Here is an 18,304-nt window from a genome sequence, read left to right as displayed (position 1 = left end):
AGGATTGCTTATGAAACTAACCTTCTTTGTTTTCTGGTAAAATTTGGCTTTTTCTGCAACCAGCCAGTTTGTTGAAGGAAGCAATATTTATTTGCCTACTTTATGGAATTACCATGTATGATAAATGTCTATTATTTATTTATTTGTTTGTTTGCTTGTTAAGGGATAGTTTGCTGCTCATAGTTATATATTTAAGTAGATAGCTGTATACATTTTCTAATCAAACAAATAAACAGGCACAAAAATGTTATTTTAAAAACATGTTTGTGTTTTTAGATATGAAAAGACAGATAAATATTAGGCTTTCATGGAGAATAACTGTGGTGATAGGAGTCGAAAATGAGTTGATTTCACATAATCAAGTATTAGGCTTAGAAAAAGGATTAGTATTCATGTCGCAAGTATAAACAAAGCAATAATAGCACTACAAAGTGGGAGACTAAGCTTCAAAAAGAAAGAAAAGGGATTTCAAAAGTAATCAAGCAAGAGTTAAGCATCAAAATAACACCACAAGTCTAGCGCACACTGATTATCTAGCACACATTGCATTCAGCCTGGATGGATTGGATTGCTTCATAAATCATACAAGATTTAATCATCCACCCACCTATCCTAGAATATCTTTTCTTTGCTGTTTTCAGGAAGAATCAAAGAGCAACAGGTCCCTAGCTATTTCTCCTGCTATTTCACTTCAAGAGCAGGGGAATTGTGTTTACTAGTCTTAGAATTCAGCATACTGGCCTTCCTGGGCTTTCTTACTAAAGTTTAAAAAAGAATAACTTCTGGTAAATGGATGTGCATTCTGGATATCTGGAAGCATACCTTACTGAAAAGGCTTCACAAAGCTATCATCTGAGATACACTGAAATAGTAAACAGAAATATTTACATTGCATCCATCTTTATATGGAAAATTGAAAGTTAAATTATACTATAAAATAGGCAGTGTAAACACTTTAAATTATGTGCTTAAAAAGTAAAGAAACCAGATCATGTCACAGTCTCTAAATCATGTATTTAACAATCTGGTTGAAGATTATATATCTTTTGGAAAGCATTAGGCATTCTTAGCTGTGTACTATTAAATCTTGATAGCTTAATCATTTAATTTAACTTTAGAGCAGGGGTGAAATGTAAATTTTTTTACTACCAGTTCTGTGAGCGTGGCTTGGTAGGGGGGGTAATGTGACAGGGTGGGCATGGCCAACTTTTTTTTTTTACTTTTAAAAGCATTTTTTCTACAACCTCTTCGGCCGAAGAGCTTGTAGAAAATGCTTTGAAAGGATTCTGACGATCCCAAGTGAGTTTCCTGATCACCAGAACCCTTTCAAAGCATTTTTTAACAGCCTCTTCGGCCGAAGAGCTTGTAGAAAAATGCTTTGAAAGGATTCTGACGATCCCAAGTGAGTTTCCTGATCACCAGAACCCTTTCAAAGCATTTTTTAACAGCCTCTTCGGCCGAAGAGCTTGTAGAAAAATGCTTTGAAAGGATTCTGATGATCCTAGCTGAGTCACGCGATCATCAGATGCTTTTTTTTTACTTTTAAAAGTAAAGAAAACCTCTGATGATTGTGCGGCTCAGCTGGGCATGCGGGGGGGGGGAGGAGGGGCAGGAAATTTTGCTACTGGTTCTCCGAACCACCCACCGCCATCACTAGCGGATCGGATGATCCGGTCCGAACCGGGAGCATTTCACCCCTGCTTTAGAGGAATGATCACAACGTATAGACCCATTTCTGCTTGTGATTCCACTAAAATATAGGTGTAGCTCCTGCCAAGTTCTTCTAAAATTTCTGTCTGAATTATAATTTCAGTGAAATATAAGAATAACAGTGCTTAATTAAATTAATTAAAATACATTTACATTCTGTCCTAACCAAGTTCTTATTCTGGACCATTCACTTTGGAAATATGGCCTGTAGCATATCGTTCAAAAGATGAAAGCTTCTGCTTATAGATGTTCAGATAGCTTAGCCTGAAATAAAAAAAAAATATTTGAGCAGGATCAAATGAAGAACATTCATAAATATGTATGCTCAAACTGATATACAATTAAAATGCTATTTTAAAAGTAGCATTCTAGAACAGTAAACTATTTATTTGCAACCCAACAAGATGGACACAGACTTCAGAGGATAATTAGAACTGCAGAAAAAATAATGCCTTCCATTGAGGACTGTATACTGCATGAATCAAAAAGAGGGCTGTGAAAATATTTACAGACCCCTAACATCCTGGACATAAACTGTTTCAACTCCAGCGCTCAAAACGATGCTTTAGAGCACTGCACCAGAACAACTAGACACAATAACAGGTTTTTCCCGAAGGCCATCACTCTGCTAAACAAATAATTCCCTCAACACTGTCAAACTATTTACTAAATCTCCACTACTATTAATCTTCTCATCGTTCCCATCACCTATTTCTTTCCACTTATGACTGTGACTGTAACTTTGTTGCTGATAATCCTTAAGATTTATATTGACTGTTTATCAATGACTATCATTAAGTCTTGTACCTTATGATTCTTGACAAATGTATCTTTTCTTTTATGTACTCCAAGAGTGTATGCACCAAGACAAATTCCTTGTGTGTCCAATCACACGTGGCCAATAAAGAATTCTACTCTACGCTATGCTATTCTATTCTATTCTATTCTATTCTATTCTGTTCTGTTCTGTTCTGTTCTATTCTATTCTATTCTATTCTATTCTATTCTATTCTATTCTATTCTATTCTATTCTATTCTATTCTATTCTATTCTATTTTGACAATTGTGCCAGACGCTGTGAGAAAAAACAAGCCAGCTTGGTTTTCTTTTCCACCCGTGACTTCGTTTATTGGGTCTGCTACAAACCCGGTCTCAGTAATAGTCGAGGTCTCTCTACAAAGTGGTGCTGAGAGCTTCTGCATCTCAGCTCCTTTTAAACATCCCGTGCTGCTCACGCCCCACCCCATGGCTGAACTGCTCAGTTGATTGGATGCCCGGCCGCTCTCTCCCTCCTCGTCTGACAGCCTCAGCTGCCACATCATCTGCCAGATCCTGGAACTAAGGCAGCTCTTCATGACACCCAAGCCTCATCTCCCGCTATCCCGGCCACCAGTGTGATGATCCCCTTCCCATGCTTCCCAAATCGAGAGTGGTCCCCTGCACCACTTGAACGAGTCTTCATAATTCATCTTTTTGGATCTTTGATTAGGGGCTGCTCCCATGATCCAGATCCCTGTAGCGTAATGTGTCGAGCTGGAACTGGACACATTCTATTCTAACATGGATAATAATACTGTAATGTTCCTTTCTTAAGCAATTACCAATACAACATTTGTAGTTGAAATTAAGAACAGGAGTTTTAGAACTGTTCCTATAATATACAGGTTTACATAACAGTCAAAATTATTGTAGATAATATAATTGTAGAGGGTTAGGGCTTTGTAACATAAAAGAAGTTTCTTGAAACAGGACCAAAACCAATCTGGAATTAGTAAACTTAATATTTGATCACTGTAATAATTTCTACAAACAAGAGATCCCATTTGGATATTGTTACATTGTTCTAAATTATATGGTACATCTAAACTGTGCCATATAATTCAATGTAGAGGACTTTCATTTATTAGTTAAAATTTCCCTGAACATGTGGCAGATCTCTGCGTATACTTCCCAGTTGGTCAAATGTAGGCAATAATGTGTTGACTTACAATAGGGTCTGTACTTTAGAGAACTTTTGCACAAAACAGTGTGAGTTTTCTTAGAATAAGTGGACTTAGTGATTGTGTCATATTGGCCAAAATATTGATGAACTGTAAGCTGTTCTGCTTCCAAAGTCTAGAATATTTTCTAGTATTAATCTTCTGAGTGTATTACTAAACTATTTTTCTATTCAGACAGATCTGCTTTTTAATTAAGGGCATTTCAATATTCCGGCTGTTTTTTTCAGTTTGTCACATATTAGAAATAAGTTGGATTCTGATTTACTAAGTTTGATGTTAGTCCAAAGGCCAAGAAATGATGTTGGAGGTTACTGTCTAGTGGGAAGAAGTGATAGTAAATTAGTTTTAAAAAGTTGGTTGTGTTGCAGTGGAATTCCAGGATACCTGATATGTTTGTGCATTAGGGGAGAGCTAATGAAGCTATGATTAGTTTGTGGTCAAGGATCAGAAACAGGAAACTCAGCAACTGAGAGGTTAAATTACGTGCAGGCATTTCTGTCTCTGATAAATATAAGCACTCCATTCTTCTGGAGGATTATTCCCAAATACCTCATTATATGAGGCTAAAATTGGCCGTTATTTTGGAGAAGTTTGTTATATATAGCCATTTCAAGTGTTTACCATGGGATATTACTGCAAGCAAGCAGTCCAATTCCCTTTGTTCACAGATCAAGTAAAGACCATCATGAATTGTTAATGCCTATTGCCTACTTTGATTTTATAAAGTGGGGGAGAATAATGAACTTACTTTTATTATATTGTAAGCTGCCCAGAATTGCTGTTTTAGTGAGAAGGGCAGCATAGAAATTTCATAAATACAAATTTTAACTACAATACGAGCTTCTGGATACAACCTCTTATAAAAAGAGCTGTAGAGTAAGCTTTGGATCAAAATGTAACTTCATCCCAAGTAAATATCCACTGTGGTCAGAAAAATATGTAATATGGTACTTAAAAATCCTGAATAGAATTCATAGTATTAATAATAGAAACTTTAATTTACGATCCGTTAGATTGCATTTGTGTTTTGCCCTGGAGCCATGAGGACTAGAATTTTTGTTAAAGTCATAAAATTCTTAATGAATTCTCAAATTTATTTGCATGTCAAGGGGAATTGGTTAATGTATTATTCTCTTAGTGTGTTTGTCTCAAGACACATTTAACTGCAGATTACAAATATCTATTATCTTCCTGTTCTATGTACAGTGACATAATCAGAGCTATTTGTTATTACTTTCCTGTAAAGTAGCCTTCATACCGCTATAGGTACTGTGAATATGACAAAAATGTGAGATTGTGGCTTACAACCTAAAAGCCTTTTCCATTTCTTTTCAGGATCTGTGAATCATGGTGTTTTTCCTGGATCCTGTGAAAATAAGTATTGTGGCTTGGGTAGGCATTGTGTTGTCAACAGAGAAACAGGACAAGGGGAATGTGCCTGCATGGAATATTGCAAGTCTCATTACAAGCCTGTTTGTGGTTCTGATGGTGAATTCTATGAAAACCACTGCGAAGTGCACCGGGCTGCCTGCCTGAAAAAGCAGAAGATTACTATTGTCCACAATGAAGACTGTTTCTTCAAAGGCAAGTAGTGGGGTATAATAACTTAAAGACATGACTTTATTTATTAATCAAATGTATTTGCCATGCATCTCATTTCAAAATCAGTTACCTATTTCAAAGTTATTTTGATTAAGGTTCTGGGAAATTTAGTGTGTATTGTGAAGAAATAATTAGGAAGTTTAAGTTAACACACCATTTTTACTGGGAGAAGCCTTCCAACTATCTTCGGTCCTCAAATATCTCTTTGGAAAAATGATGATTGCAGATAAATTGTATGCTTGATAGGATTGTTGGGACAGGATCTTTTGACCTCAATTTAGAGGAGTAGCCACTGTGATCAAGTTTGAATGATATGAAATGCACCTTCAACTCTCAGTGGAACAGTGTAAATGTAGACATTTCTTAGAAACTTGAATGTTATGGCTATAGTGAATAAATGTCATAGGCGATCCTATTGTTCCTTTTTAATCATTTTTAAATGTCTTTATTTTATTTTCATCTGCTCTTTTGTTTTTTGTCTCTTTTCTGTTCTCAACACTAATTTTTTTTCTTAATATAATTTAATTATTATTATTGCAATAATTGATCTTTTATATTCTCTTTATATGGTATTGAAGGCTCTATAAAGCTATAAATTAAGATGGGTGAAATCCACTTACCTTCGCTACTGGTTTGCAAATGTGAGCGTTCGCGCTCATGCACTCACTACGCTCACGCGCGCCTCCTCCACACATGCACAGAGGGTCAAAAATGGGACATGATGACATCTGGGCAGGTGGGTGGAGCTTCCCGCTGCTGGTGCTACTGGTTCATCCGAGCCGGATAGAACTGGCTAAATTTCACCACTGAATTAAGAGTGAGGGTATTTGATATTTTTACAGAACATAAGAAAACGTCATTGGAGAAAGAAGGAATCCATAGAAAAATTGGAGGCATTCTTGCACTAATTGTTCTGCTTCGCACAGATTTTGCCTTGATTAGCCCAGTGAAGGCAGTAATAAATTAAAAAAATAATATGCTGAATTCTGATTGTTATCCACTCCTGAAGAGAACTAAATCTTGGCTCTCAAATTATCACAAATGCCACATAAAAATTAATTCATTAGCCTTGGGGCCTTAGTTCTAAAACCTTTTATCTGTTGATATTGAAGCCTCCAGCGAGTAAAACTTAAATAAAATCTCAATATGTCATTAGACGTTAAAATATATTTATTTCTTAAACAAACAAAACTACAAATGGAATTGTAAAGCAGAGTTGTTTTACTTTGGTTACTTAACTGGAAACATTTTTCATTAGTCAGAAAACCAATATCTGGGAGTATTACTGAGTTGTTATTTTATTTTATTTTTATCCAAGTTTATCATCTCCAAAATATTGTTGCAGGCTATAGTAAATGACTTGAACGGCTGCATACAGCCTTTTAGATGTGAGTTTGAGACTCATGAATTAAAGGAAAGGTCAGTACCAAATTGTTTGTTGGGAAGACAGCTGGTTGCATAAGAATGAGATGCATTTCTGAGACCTAATTTAGATGTAACTTTAACAACATGGTTGCTATTGCTCAGTATTTGATTATATCATTAAAACTGCATAAGCATATTATACAGGATTGTATCTGCACTACTGATGCTAATTCATATTCATGAAATCCAAGCAATAGAGGTGATACAAAGCTTTGGATAATAATGACTTACTTGTAGACATCAAACATTATTCTTTTTCTTAGAAATTCTCCTTAAGAATAATAACAAATTTATCTCTTTTTTATCAGTTATATAAAGATACCCTTAACGTGTGGAATGTGGAATTATTGAAAAGGCACAATTAACATTTCTGCATAATCACAGATGCTTTTCTCATTTTTGCCCGGGTTATCATTTTTAACATCCTGCAAGAGTCATAGATGCTTTTGTGTCTGTCTGATCCAAGTTAAATCTACCCCTTGAATAAGAGCCGGCAAAAAGATTTATTAGGGGATATTCTCCAAAGTCAGGATATCTATAACTTGGACCACTTTGTTCCAGTTATTTCCAAAGAACTTTAATGACTTTGATCTCCAAAAAAACATAGCAGATAATGGAGGAATTATCTTCACCAATAATTGGTGAAGAGGAGAGAACAAGCAGAGATAGCAAAATTAGCCTTGCTTAGAGAAAATAAACAACTATATTTAATAGTGATTAGAAATCTCTTACTGACTTTTTTGCTGAAAGAAATGAGCTGGTGATTTATGGATTTGATTACTAGAAATGTAGATTATGAAAAGAAGGAAATTATGATGTAATTTGAGTAAGAGAAGATAAAATGTAAATGCATTTATAAATGTTTTCAAGAGGATTGGAAACCACTTCTTTATTACCCTTTTCTTTTTTATTATTTTCTTTATTCCTTTTTTTGCATCATTATTACTTTTCCTTATTATTTTATAAATTAGTATCTGCTTTTATTTGTGTTGAAAACTTCTTCAATAAAAAGATAATTTTTTAAAAGAAAATCATCCAAAGTAATGACAGTAGCATGAAAGAAGTAACATTTTTTCTAGATTATGATGGCTTTAATTTTTAATCTGCTTAAACAGAATAGGAGGAGAAACAAATAAAGAAGTAATAAATAAATAGAAAGTGTTGTAAATTCTATTAATGTGCATACTATGCATCCATACTGTTTTCTATTGTTAAGTCTCATTTAATTCAAGTCCTTTGCAATTAATTGAGAATAAGAAAAAAGATATAATAAGGTCTATTAAGTTCAGCAACCTCTTACCCAGCTACTGGAAGTCTATAAGAAAAAATGTAGAATCGATATGGCAATACTAGGGATAGCAGAATAGAAAACAACAAGTTGGAGAAGATCATGAAATATCAAGATCTGAAAATTAGCATTGGAAGATTGTGGCATAAAGTAGCCTGGCAGTTCCAGTGGTCATTGGCATACTTTGTGATTTTACCTTGATTTATTGTTACTGTAGCAAATTTTAGGCCAAATTCCATTCCTATATCTATACTAAAAACCTTACGTGTTTGTCATAGACTGGATTTTGATTTCTGATTTCCCATAAAACTTCACACCATTCATGTAAAAACGATGTGAGATTTTGTTAGCATTTTTTGCAGTTTTATAGTCAATATTTGTTTACTTCAAAATCACTGAAAGTGGAATCATAGCAGTGAAAAATAATTTATTTATTTATTTATTTTATTTTATTCGATTTTTATACTGCCCTTCTCCCGAAGGACTCAGGGCGGTGTACAGCCATATAATAAGAGTGTTAATGAGTCACTCTGGAATATGCACCTCCTAATGTTAATCAGCTTATGTGTTTCATTTCCTACCATCATTTCTGGTTTCCACTGTGTCATTATTTTTTCTATAAACATTATAATGCTTTTACTGACACAAATTATTTTCAAGCATTTGGTGATACAACTATGTGATAATGTATTAAATGCCTTTCCAAGCTAGTTATTGGCCTATAGTTTACTTGTGTTGTTCCTTTCTTTGGGTCTTTTGAATTAGATGAATTTTGCCAGTTATTAATCAGCACTGATATCTCCTTTGTACAGTAGTTCATTAAGTTAATTAACCACAGAGTGTCTGGAATGCGCTACCTGACTCTGTGGTTTCATTCCAAAACCCCCAAAATTTTAACCTTGGAGTGGCTACTGTTGACCTCACCCAGGGGTGAAATCTAAAAATTTTCCCTACCGGTTCTGTGGGCATGGCTTAATTGGTGGGCATGGCTTGATGGTCAGGTGACCGGGTGGGCGAATAACAATAAATAATAGCATTCATCCCTGAATTCACCCCATTCCTAAGAGGTCTGTAAGGGGCATGCATAAGAGCACCAGCGTGCTACTGTCCCTGTGCTATTGTTCCCTTTAATTGTATTCATTTTATGTGTTCAATTCATGCATATACTTATATATGTTATCTAATACGTACTTGACAAATAAATAAATAAATGTTGTTTAGCTATAATTGAAGGTAAGCAAGTCAGATATTTGAGCCAAAGGCTATGCATTGATTATTTCCAGGAGATGCCCAGTTTAAAATCTTTTTCATTTGGTTTTCAACTATTTCTGCTGTTATTATTAGTCTTTCCATTTGATTTTTACTAAATTCATCTTCAAATTCTTTTATCTATTCAGCATTTTTATCATAGTATTTTTGAGTTTCCCATAGATTATTTTCAGAATTATATTTTTTGTTTTTGTTTGTTTTTCCATTTTTAGAATTTCTAATGACATATATTCTATGATAGAATTACCTTTGAGATGTTTGAAGCAGAGGGTTTTGCTTAAATTGGATGATTTGTGGTCATTGTGCTCAGTGTTCCTAGAATTACCTTTGAGATGTTTGAAGTAGAGGGTTTTGCTTAAATTGGATGATTTGTGGTCATTGTGCTCAGTGTTCCTAGATACTGCTGTGATTTGATGATTTATTATTTCCAAAGTTTCTTCAATTTTTCTGGTGCTAAGCCAATATTTTTTTAAAGCTTGACTTGATTCTTACAGTCTTCTATTATTGTTCTTTCATGTTCTTTAAATTAATAGCATCTGGCCTTAATTCCTTTATCTTGGCCTTCAATCTGTTCTAAACTTTAGATTGAATATGATTTTACTTTTGGCTTTCTAACTTTGATTTCCTGTTCTTTGTAACCAGCATTGCTGTAGTGTAGGCAAATGATTGGTTTCTCTCATAGATATAATTATAGATCTCAGCCTACAAGATAGATCCCAATAAGAAACAAAATAGACATATATATTAATAGTTATTTTTAGCTATGGTAACTTGCAAGTTTTCATGTGTTTCATTGCTCTCCTTCCCATATATTTTTGTGAAGCTGAGCGGGCTTGTCTGAAACTTCATTCATTAGATTTTTGGCCTAGGCTTATATCCCATTTATTTTTCTGTTGATTATTGTGACCAGACGTCCCGCTTTTGGCGGGACAGTCCTGCTTTTTAATAATTTGTCCCGCGTCCCGCAGCAATTCCAAAAAGTCCCGATTTTTTTTTTGTTTCACTCCCATTCTGAAAATGGGAGGCGGCAACGCAAGAGGAGGAGGCGGAGAAGGGGGAGTGGTGGAGAAGGGGGCACGAGAGGGAGGAGAGACGCTGCTTGACTTCACCCGAGAGGAAGAGAAGAGCAGAGAGGAGAGCCGAGGAGAGCTGAGCCTGCCTGGAAGAGCCGAGAGGAGAGCCGAGCCTGCCTGGAAGAGCGGAGAAGCAGAAGCCGCTCCTCCTCCTTCAGGCAGGTGACAAGACTCAGTGCATATGTGCAGCCCCGCCCCCCGTCAATGGTGTCCCGCTTTGCCATCGCTGAAATCTGGTCACTTTACTGTTGATAGTAGCTCTTCCTCCAATTCTTCAAGGTAATTCCCTATTCCCTGCACAATACATTAACAACAGATAATTGTTTAGAGTTTTCCCTTTGTTTACTATATATATTTACATGTGTATATGTGCCATCCAAAATTATAAGGTCATCTGATCATTTAGAAAAAAAAAAGTTAAAACTTGTAGTGTTCAAATTGTTCAACTTCCAATATACTTGACGTGTTTGAAACATTGGCTTAATAATAAGGATGTAATATATACAATAATTAAGATAAATGCATAAAAGGTATTTTTGAACACATGATGTGGATCAGTTTTCACTATTGGCGAAAGCAGAAAGCCAGTTATTTAGGTGTACTGATTTTAGAGTTGCTGGGGTTTCCAGTTGTGGCAACAGACAGCCAGGAACAATTTTACAGATGTTTTTGCACTGGATGTCACATAAGGTGTGCATTAGGAAGCAAATAAAAGGAAAGCAAAAATGTGCCCGGCTTCTGCTCTGTAAGGGTCTCATCTATAATCTTGCTATTTATACCATCTTTCCTACATTCTCTCTTGCAATCCCATATTTAGGAATAAAGGAGTGATTGTATCTCTCTTTCTCCTCCTTTGTAAAGTGTACAATGTATTTGAGGCAGGAAAAAAGATGATAAATTGCTTCCTTATCTGTTTCTAATACGTAACCTATTTTTTTTTCTCTGTGCAATTTTAGCTCAGTGACAGACAAACTTACTGAATAGTAAAGGGATTTTCCAACTAATATAGACTGGTTTGCATTTCCAGAGGCGAAAAAAAAATATCTTTTGCTTTTGTGTTTTTTTGACTTATAGAACAATATAAACAAGTAACCAAGCTTGCAGAAAATCCTAAATCCTTTATTCTCATACTGCATTGTATTACTGAATGAATTCCAAGTGTATTTTAAGGAATGAAGAGATTTAAAAGAATTAATTATGCAACTGTACAATCTTGACCTTCTGGGCTATTTTTTTTTTTTTTTGGAATGTTTTAAAAAATTTTTAAAGACATACAAACATAAAGACATCTTTCATCCTTCTGAGCTATTTTTGAGGAATTTGCAATGTCTTTAAATTGTTCTTAGCAAGTTGAAGATTTGCATAAAAATATTAGTTCACAGGAAGTACTTATCATTTACATTATATACTTCTATTTTTAATAACATTTTAATTAAAAGTTGTAAGTACAACAATATAAAGATAATATAAATATTATAATTTATAATTTACGTATTATAAATAAAAGATAATATAAATTTAGAAAAAGAAAAATAGACTAAAAAGTGCAAGAAAGAAAGCAGAAAGAAAAAAAAATAGAGGCAACCATCCCACTTTCATTACAACATATATAAGCAATTTTACTATCTCTTCAGATCCTCTTAATTAAAAAAAATATATCAAACTTTTCATCCCACAATTCAACTCTTAGCTATAGGTGACAACATCTTTTCCAATCCAAGTGTTAATAAAATGTCCAGAGTCCTAAAATAATCACATTTCGTAGCAAATATAGAACACACCATTCACATCTCAACTCTTATTGGTAAATAAAAGCACAATATTTTTTCCAGAATTTACCAACATTCTTAGCTCTAGATAGTCCTCAACTTGTAACCACAACTTGCTTATTAATGGAGACCAAGTGGAGCAAGTGGCCAGTTTTAAGTTTCTGGGTGTTAGCATAAAAGAGGACCTGACCTGGGGCGCTCACATTGCAGCACTTGTCAAAAGGGCCCAGCAGAGATTATACTACCTGAGACTTCTCAGGAAACAACAACTGAATGAAAAACTGCTGCTGGCCTTTTAGCGCTGTACCATAGAGACTATTTTAACTTACTGCACCTGTGTATGGTTTGCAAATTGCACAATGGCAGATAGGACAGCACTCCAGAGGGTCAACGACATTGCCCAGAGGATCATTGGTTGCCCTTCCCCTCTTTGGAAGAGCTTTATAGCTTCCGCTGCCTTAAGAAAGTTCAAAACATCCTTAAAGATCCATCTCATCCTGGGCATCCTTTTATGGAACTATTACCATCTGGCAGATGGTACAAGATAATAAAAACAAGGACAAATAGGCTAAAAAACAGCTTCTATCCCAGGGCAATAACTATACTGAATTCCAATACCAGGTTTTCAATTTCAATTTTATAGAATGTGAAGGATGTGTGTTTGTATTTTATTTTTATAGTTTAATGTACACTGAAGATGGCATTTAATTTCATTGTACGGGGTGACAATAAACTAAACTAAACTTAACAATTAGGACCTGAACTTTTCTTGTTAAGTAATTCTCTTGTTAAGTGAGTCATGTCCCACTTTATGATTTTTTTTGCCAAGGTCATTAAGTGAATCACTGTAGTTGTTAAGCAAACCATGTAGTTGTTCAGCAAATCCAGATTCCCTCATTGACTTTCCTTATCAGAAGCCCTCTGGGAAGTTTGCAAATGATGATAATGTGACTCTGAGGCATTGCAACCACCATAAATGTATACTGGGTGCTAAATGCCTGCATCATGATCACATGACTGCAGGAAGCTGTGACAGTCATAGCACTATTGTACCTTTGAATGGTCATTAAATGTAAGCCAAGGACTATCTGTACAGGCAACATTTTCTGAGCTCTTGATCCATTTAGAATTTCTTTGTAGCCAAAGCCATGTCTTGCTTCTCCATAGTGGTGGAGACAGCAACTCGAAATGGGTTGTACTCGTCTGCTCAGTTGGAGGACTGAGCCTGTCAAAGTTGTTAAGTCGTGCCCCTGTGGGTAGGGCCTGCCAGCTTTTGACTCAGTCATTCGGACTGGACGGATGTGTCAGATTGCTTCTCTTCTTCCATTCCTGTCTATTTCTCCATCTCATTGAGAATATCAGTCTGGAATCACTGGAATTGAAATGAGGTGGCTATATATGCACATATATTTGCAGATAGCCTGGAAAAGTCTTTGAAGCAGCTGTATGGACCAATCTAGAATATATTGCTGCTCTAATGCTTCTTAGAAAGTGTTCCTGATATACTGGGCAAAGATCCTCTTTTTAAAGCTTTGTACATCCTTAAAACACATGTGCAGATAAAAAAGATGGTCATACACACTGAAAAAAAGGGTAGTTATTTGGTGTTGAACAAGGTTATGCAATTTGGATAATCCCTGACCTTTGGCTATGATGGCAGAGTTTATGGGAAATTAAACCCAAAACATCTGGAATAAATTAATTTCTATTTATGGACATTGCAGTTTTATGTAAACATGAGTATGCATGGCTCTGCACTACATCCTACAACATCTTGAGTCTCCAAAGACCTATGCAAGGGTCCTTTTTGTAGACTTTAGTTCAGCATTCAATACCATCATTCCAGACATTCTCCTAACTAAGCTAAACCAGCTACAGGTACCGGAACAGGCTTGTAAGTGGATCACAAGCTTCCTAACAAACAGGAAGCAGCAGGTGAAGCTAAGCAAGATCACATCAAATACCTGTACAATTAGCACAGGGGCCCCCCAAGGCTGTGTGCTCTCCCCACTTCTCTTCTCTCTGTATACCAATGACTGCATCTCCAATGATCCATCTGTTAAGCTACTGAAGTTCGCAGATGACACAACAGTGATTGGTCTCATTCGAGACAATGACGAATCCGCATATAGACGAGAGGTCAAACGACAAGCCTTGTGGTGCAACCAAAACAATCTGGAACTGAACACACTCAAAACCGTAGAAATGGTGGTAGACTTTAGGAAAAACCCTTCCATACTTCCACCTCTCACAATACTTGACAACACAGTATCAACAGTAGAAACCTTCAAATTTCTGGGTTCTATCATATCGCAAGATCTCAAATGGACAGTTAACATTAAAACATCATTAAAAAGGACAACAAAGAATGTTCTTTCTGCGCCAACTCAGTAAGCTCAAACTGCCCAAGGAGCTGCTGATCCAATTCTACAGAGGAATTATTGAGTCTGTCATTTGCACCTCTATAACTGTCTGGTTCGGTTCTGCAACCCAACAAGAAAAACACAGACTTCAGAGGATAATTAGAACTGCAGAAAAATAATTGCTACCAACTTGCCTTCCATTGAGGACCTGTATACTGCACGAATCAAGAAGAGGGCCGTGAAAATATTTGCAGATCCCTCGCATCCTGGACATAAACTGTTTCAACTCCTACCCTCAAAACGACGCTATAGAGCACTGCACACCAGAACAACTAGACACAAGAACAGTTTTTTCCCGAAGGCCATCACTCTGCTAAACAAATAATTCCCTCAACACTGTCAGACTATTTACTGAATCTGCACTACTATTAATCGTTTCATAGTTCCCATCACCAATCTCTTTCCACTTATGATTGTATGACTATAACTTGTTGCTGGCAATCCTTATGATTTATATTGATATATTGATCATCAATTGTGTTGTAAATGTTGTACCTTGATGAACGTATCTTTTCTTTTATGTACACTGAGAGCATATGCACCAAGACAAACTCCTTGTGTGTCCAATCACACTTGGCCAATAAAAAATTCTATTCTATTCTATTCTATTCTACTTTATAAAAGTTGATGGTAAAAAAAATCAATAAATACATTAAAAAAGAACTCAAGTGAGACATAAATAATTTATTTTTACAATATGGTGTGAAGAAAGTCATTTTAAAGTTGGGTTATCATATAGGTATAAAAATCTTATTGCAGAAAAACTGCGCCAGAAGATAGACAGTATTGTGAAAGGGAAAGTAATGGAGAATATATACATTTTACAGTAATTAAATAAAAGGAAAAGGTGTGTATGCTTTCTGCACTTCTTAAACCAAATTATATTTATACATATCTTTACATTAATCAGAGAAAGACAAGATTACTCTGCAGACTGGGTGAATATTTAAAATTATAGCTATTCTGATCCCTTGTTAATTATCCATATCTCTGATAGAAGGATAATAATTAAGTAGTACTAATTCCTCAGATTATCTATGTAGCAGCAAGGGATGCCTCTGCTCCCCAGATTATATCTATAGGAGCAAGGGACTGAGCTATCTAAAGTTTAATGTGTTAATATTCAGAAAGAAAACATTGTTGTTAGGAGTGGCTTTAGTCAGGTATGCCCTTATAAAAGGCATTCCTTTTCTTGTAGCTCATGAGAGTGTTATTTAGGATAGAACAAGAAGCAATAGGTGGAAGCTAATCAAGGAGAGAAGCAACTTAGAACTAAGGAGAAATTTCCTGACAGTTAAAACAATTAATCAGTGGAACAACTTGCCTGCAGAAGTTGTAAATGCTCCAACACTGGAAATTTTTAAGAAAATGTTGGATAGCCATTTGTAGGGTTTCCTGCCTGGGCAGGGGGTTGGACTAGAAGATCTCCAAGGTCCCTTCCAACTCTGATATTATTATTATTATTATTAAAATCCAGTATTTTATAAGGGATGTTATGTGTATCTGTATATCTAAGAACTGGGTTGCAAATCCATGTAAATAACTTGATTTTATTATTTCTTAATTTCTTAATTTATCTTTATTGGATAAAGACCAATCATGTTGGTCTTTATCCAATACTGCATATTATAATATCTGTTATATTGTTAATTCATGAGATGCTGCCTTAAAAAAAACCTTGTCATTTATCCTCTCCTCTACCATTGGCTTCTCTGCTTCAAAATGCCAGGAATACTGTAGAACAGGGGTATCAAACTTGTGTCATCATGGCAGTGCCACGTGATGTATCGGGACTTTTTCCCCCTTTCTCTAAACTGGGCGGGGCAGGGCCAGCACGTGATGCATCCGGGCTACAGGTCATGAGTTTGACACCCCTGCTGTAGAGTAAGTAGAAAATTTGGTTTAATTCTTATCTCCCAAAGTCTTCCAGTGAGAATCAGTTAGTAGATCCAATACTTAGCTGCTGTAACGAAAACTGAGTTCTGCATAGTTGCAATATTTTTCTCTAACAAGAACATTAACTATAGTCAGATGAAAGGATAGACATTTTGACTAGATACAAAGTCCACCCTGGAGATTTTCTCAGTTGATTTTCCACCATGTAGTTGTTTGCAGCATTTTTGTTGGCTGATCTAGTGAGAGAACAAGAGAAGTGTGCAATGGCAGTAATAAGCCACATGCTGTTGATAGGTGCCAGTGTGCCATTAACAACCTGCTGTGGATGGAGATTGCAAATTATTTAGAAAATGCTCCATCCTGACTATGATAGCATCCTTAATTGTACGTTTTGTCAGCAGCTAATGGCTGACTTACACATTCAGAAATTTGAGCCTGAAAACTTTATCTTGGGAATTAAACTTTTTTTTTCCTGTGACAATAAACTATGAATGTATAGTGGGAGATATCGAGAGCTGCACTCCAAATACATTAGGTAGAAGTTGGAAGGAGAATTGAATTTAAAGAACTTCCATTGGACTGTTGATTGATCTTATTTCATGACTTGCATCTTTATGCTGTAAATTTCATGCAATACACACAAAAAAAAGAACAAAAAAAATATGCATTTAAAATCTGAGAATCAAGTAGCAGATTTCTGCTTTCCAAACTTTTAAAGACGTGTAGTACTTTCTCACTAGCGAATATTTAAAGTTGAAATCTTTCTACTCAGTACTCTTTTTATTACTTTACTGCTTTATTATTATTTCATTTTACTGTTTTTATTCTGCTATGCTATATTGTTATAACCCAACATTACAACAATAAACCTGTTATTTCTTACTTAAATATATAGTTAAAAATAGTGCTGTATTATCAATGTTTGCTATTAATTCTGATCCCTTTATTCTGGAAATCATTTATTCAGAATCTGTATAATGTACTAGGATTTTTTTAAAAGCATAAATGTATAATAGTACAGAATATGGAAGGAAGAAAAAACCTTTTGGGATAGCAAATGGTAATTACAACTCAAGTTCCTTATTTCATTAGCTTTTTCTAAATTTACAACAACTACTAAATGGATCATTTATTGATTTGCCCAGTCACTGAATCTTCAGAAAAAGTCCTTGCCATCCAAATGGAACATAAACTTTTATCGCTCCCTAATGATGCTGGCTACAGCTGTACAATCATCATTTTGAAATCTGGGGACTTTTTGTTTCTAGATCTGCTGTAACTTAATCACATTTGTGGAAGCCTCTTTAAGTGTATTTGCTTAAGCAGATGGTGAATGACTCATCCATCTTCTTTATTGTATGATGAAGTTTTAAGAAAGAAGTTTTCATAATGGTAGATGGAAAATAAATAATCAGATGTGTATGAACAAATTACAGTGGTGTCTAATAACAATATGACATCTTAACATATACAGAAAGACAACAAAATATTAATTTGTGCAGAAAGCTTCATAGATTTTTATCAGTATTGTATTTTGTTTTTAAGTGGTTTTTATTATCTTTTGGACAAATAAACCACATACAAGTGTCCCGTAACATTGCAAAATTAATTAATAATTTAGTTTTGTCCAAATGTTCTAGTACAATTTGTGTTTGATTGTTTTTGTTGTCTTTTTAAAAAAAAGAAAAATCCAGTAGCTCATTTATTTCATGCATTATTGTGAAAAATCATACAAAGCAAAAAGTGGGCCATAATATCTTCTTCTAGACCTCTGAATGAAGGTGGAAGAACTTTTGTTTGTATATTATTCAGAGGCTTTTTTCCCATTTAAATGACTGACGTGGTCATA

General features: G+C 35.1%; 1 protein-coding gene across 1 annotated transcript in view; it reads left to right on the top strand.

Annotated features, from left to right (window-relative positions):
* The window catches only part of FSTL5 (follistatin like 5), a 473,869-nt gene that overhangs the window by 198,352 nt on the left and 257,213 nt on the right, over positions 1–18,304 (top strand). The window contains exon 4 of the mRNA XM_058193148.1: positions 5,046–5,294. Within this exon, the coding sequence (XP_058049131.1) occupies positions 5,046–5,294 (249 nt within the window). The remainder of the gene's footprint in view (positions 1–5,045; positions 5,295–18,304) is intronic.

Source organism: Ahaetulla prasina, chromosome 8 (assembly GCF_028640845.1).
Source record: "Ahaetulla prasina isolate Xishuangbanna chromosome 8, ASM2864084v1, whole genome shotgun sequence".
Taxonomy (NCBI): Eukaryota; Metazoa; Chordata; class Lepidosauria; order Squamata; family Colubridae; genus Ahaetulla; species Ahaetulla prasina.
The sequence above is the reverse complement of the archived record's forward strand: the minus strand, read 5'-3'. Positions and strand labels throughout refer to the sequence as shown.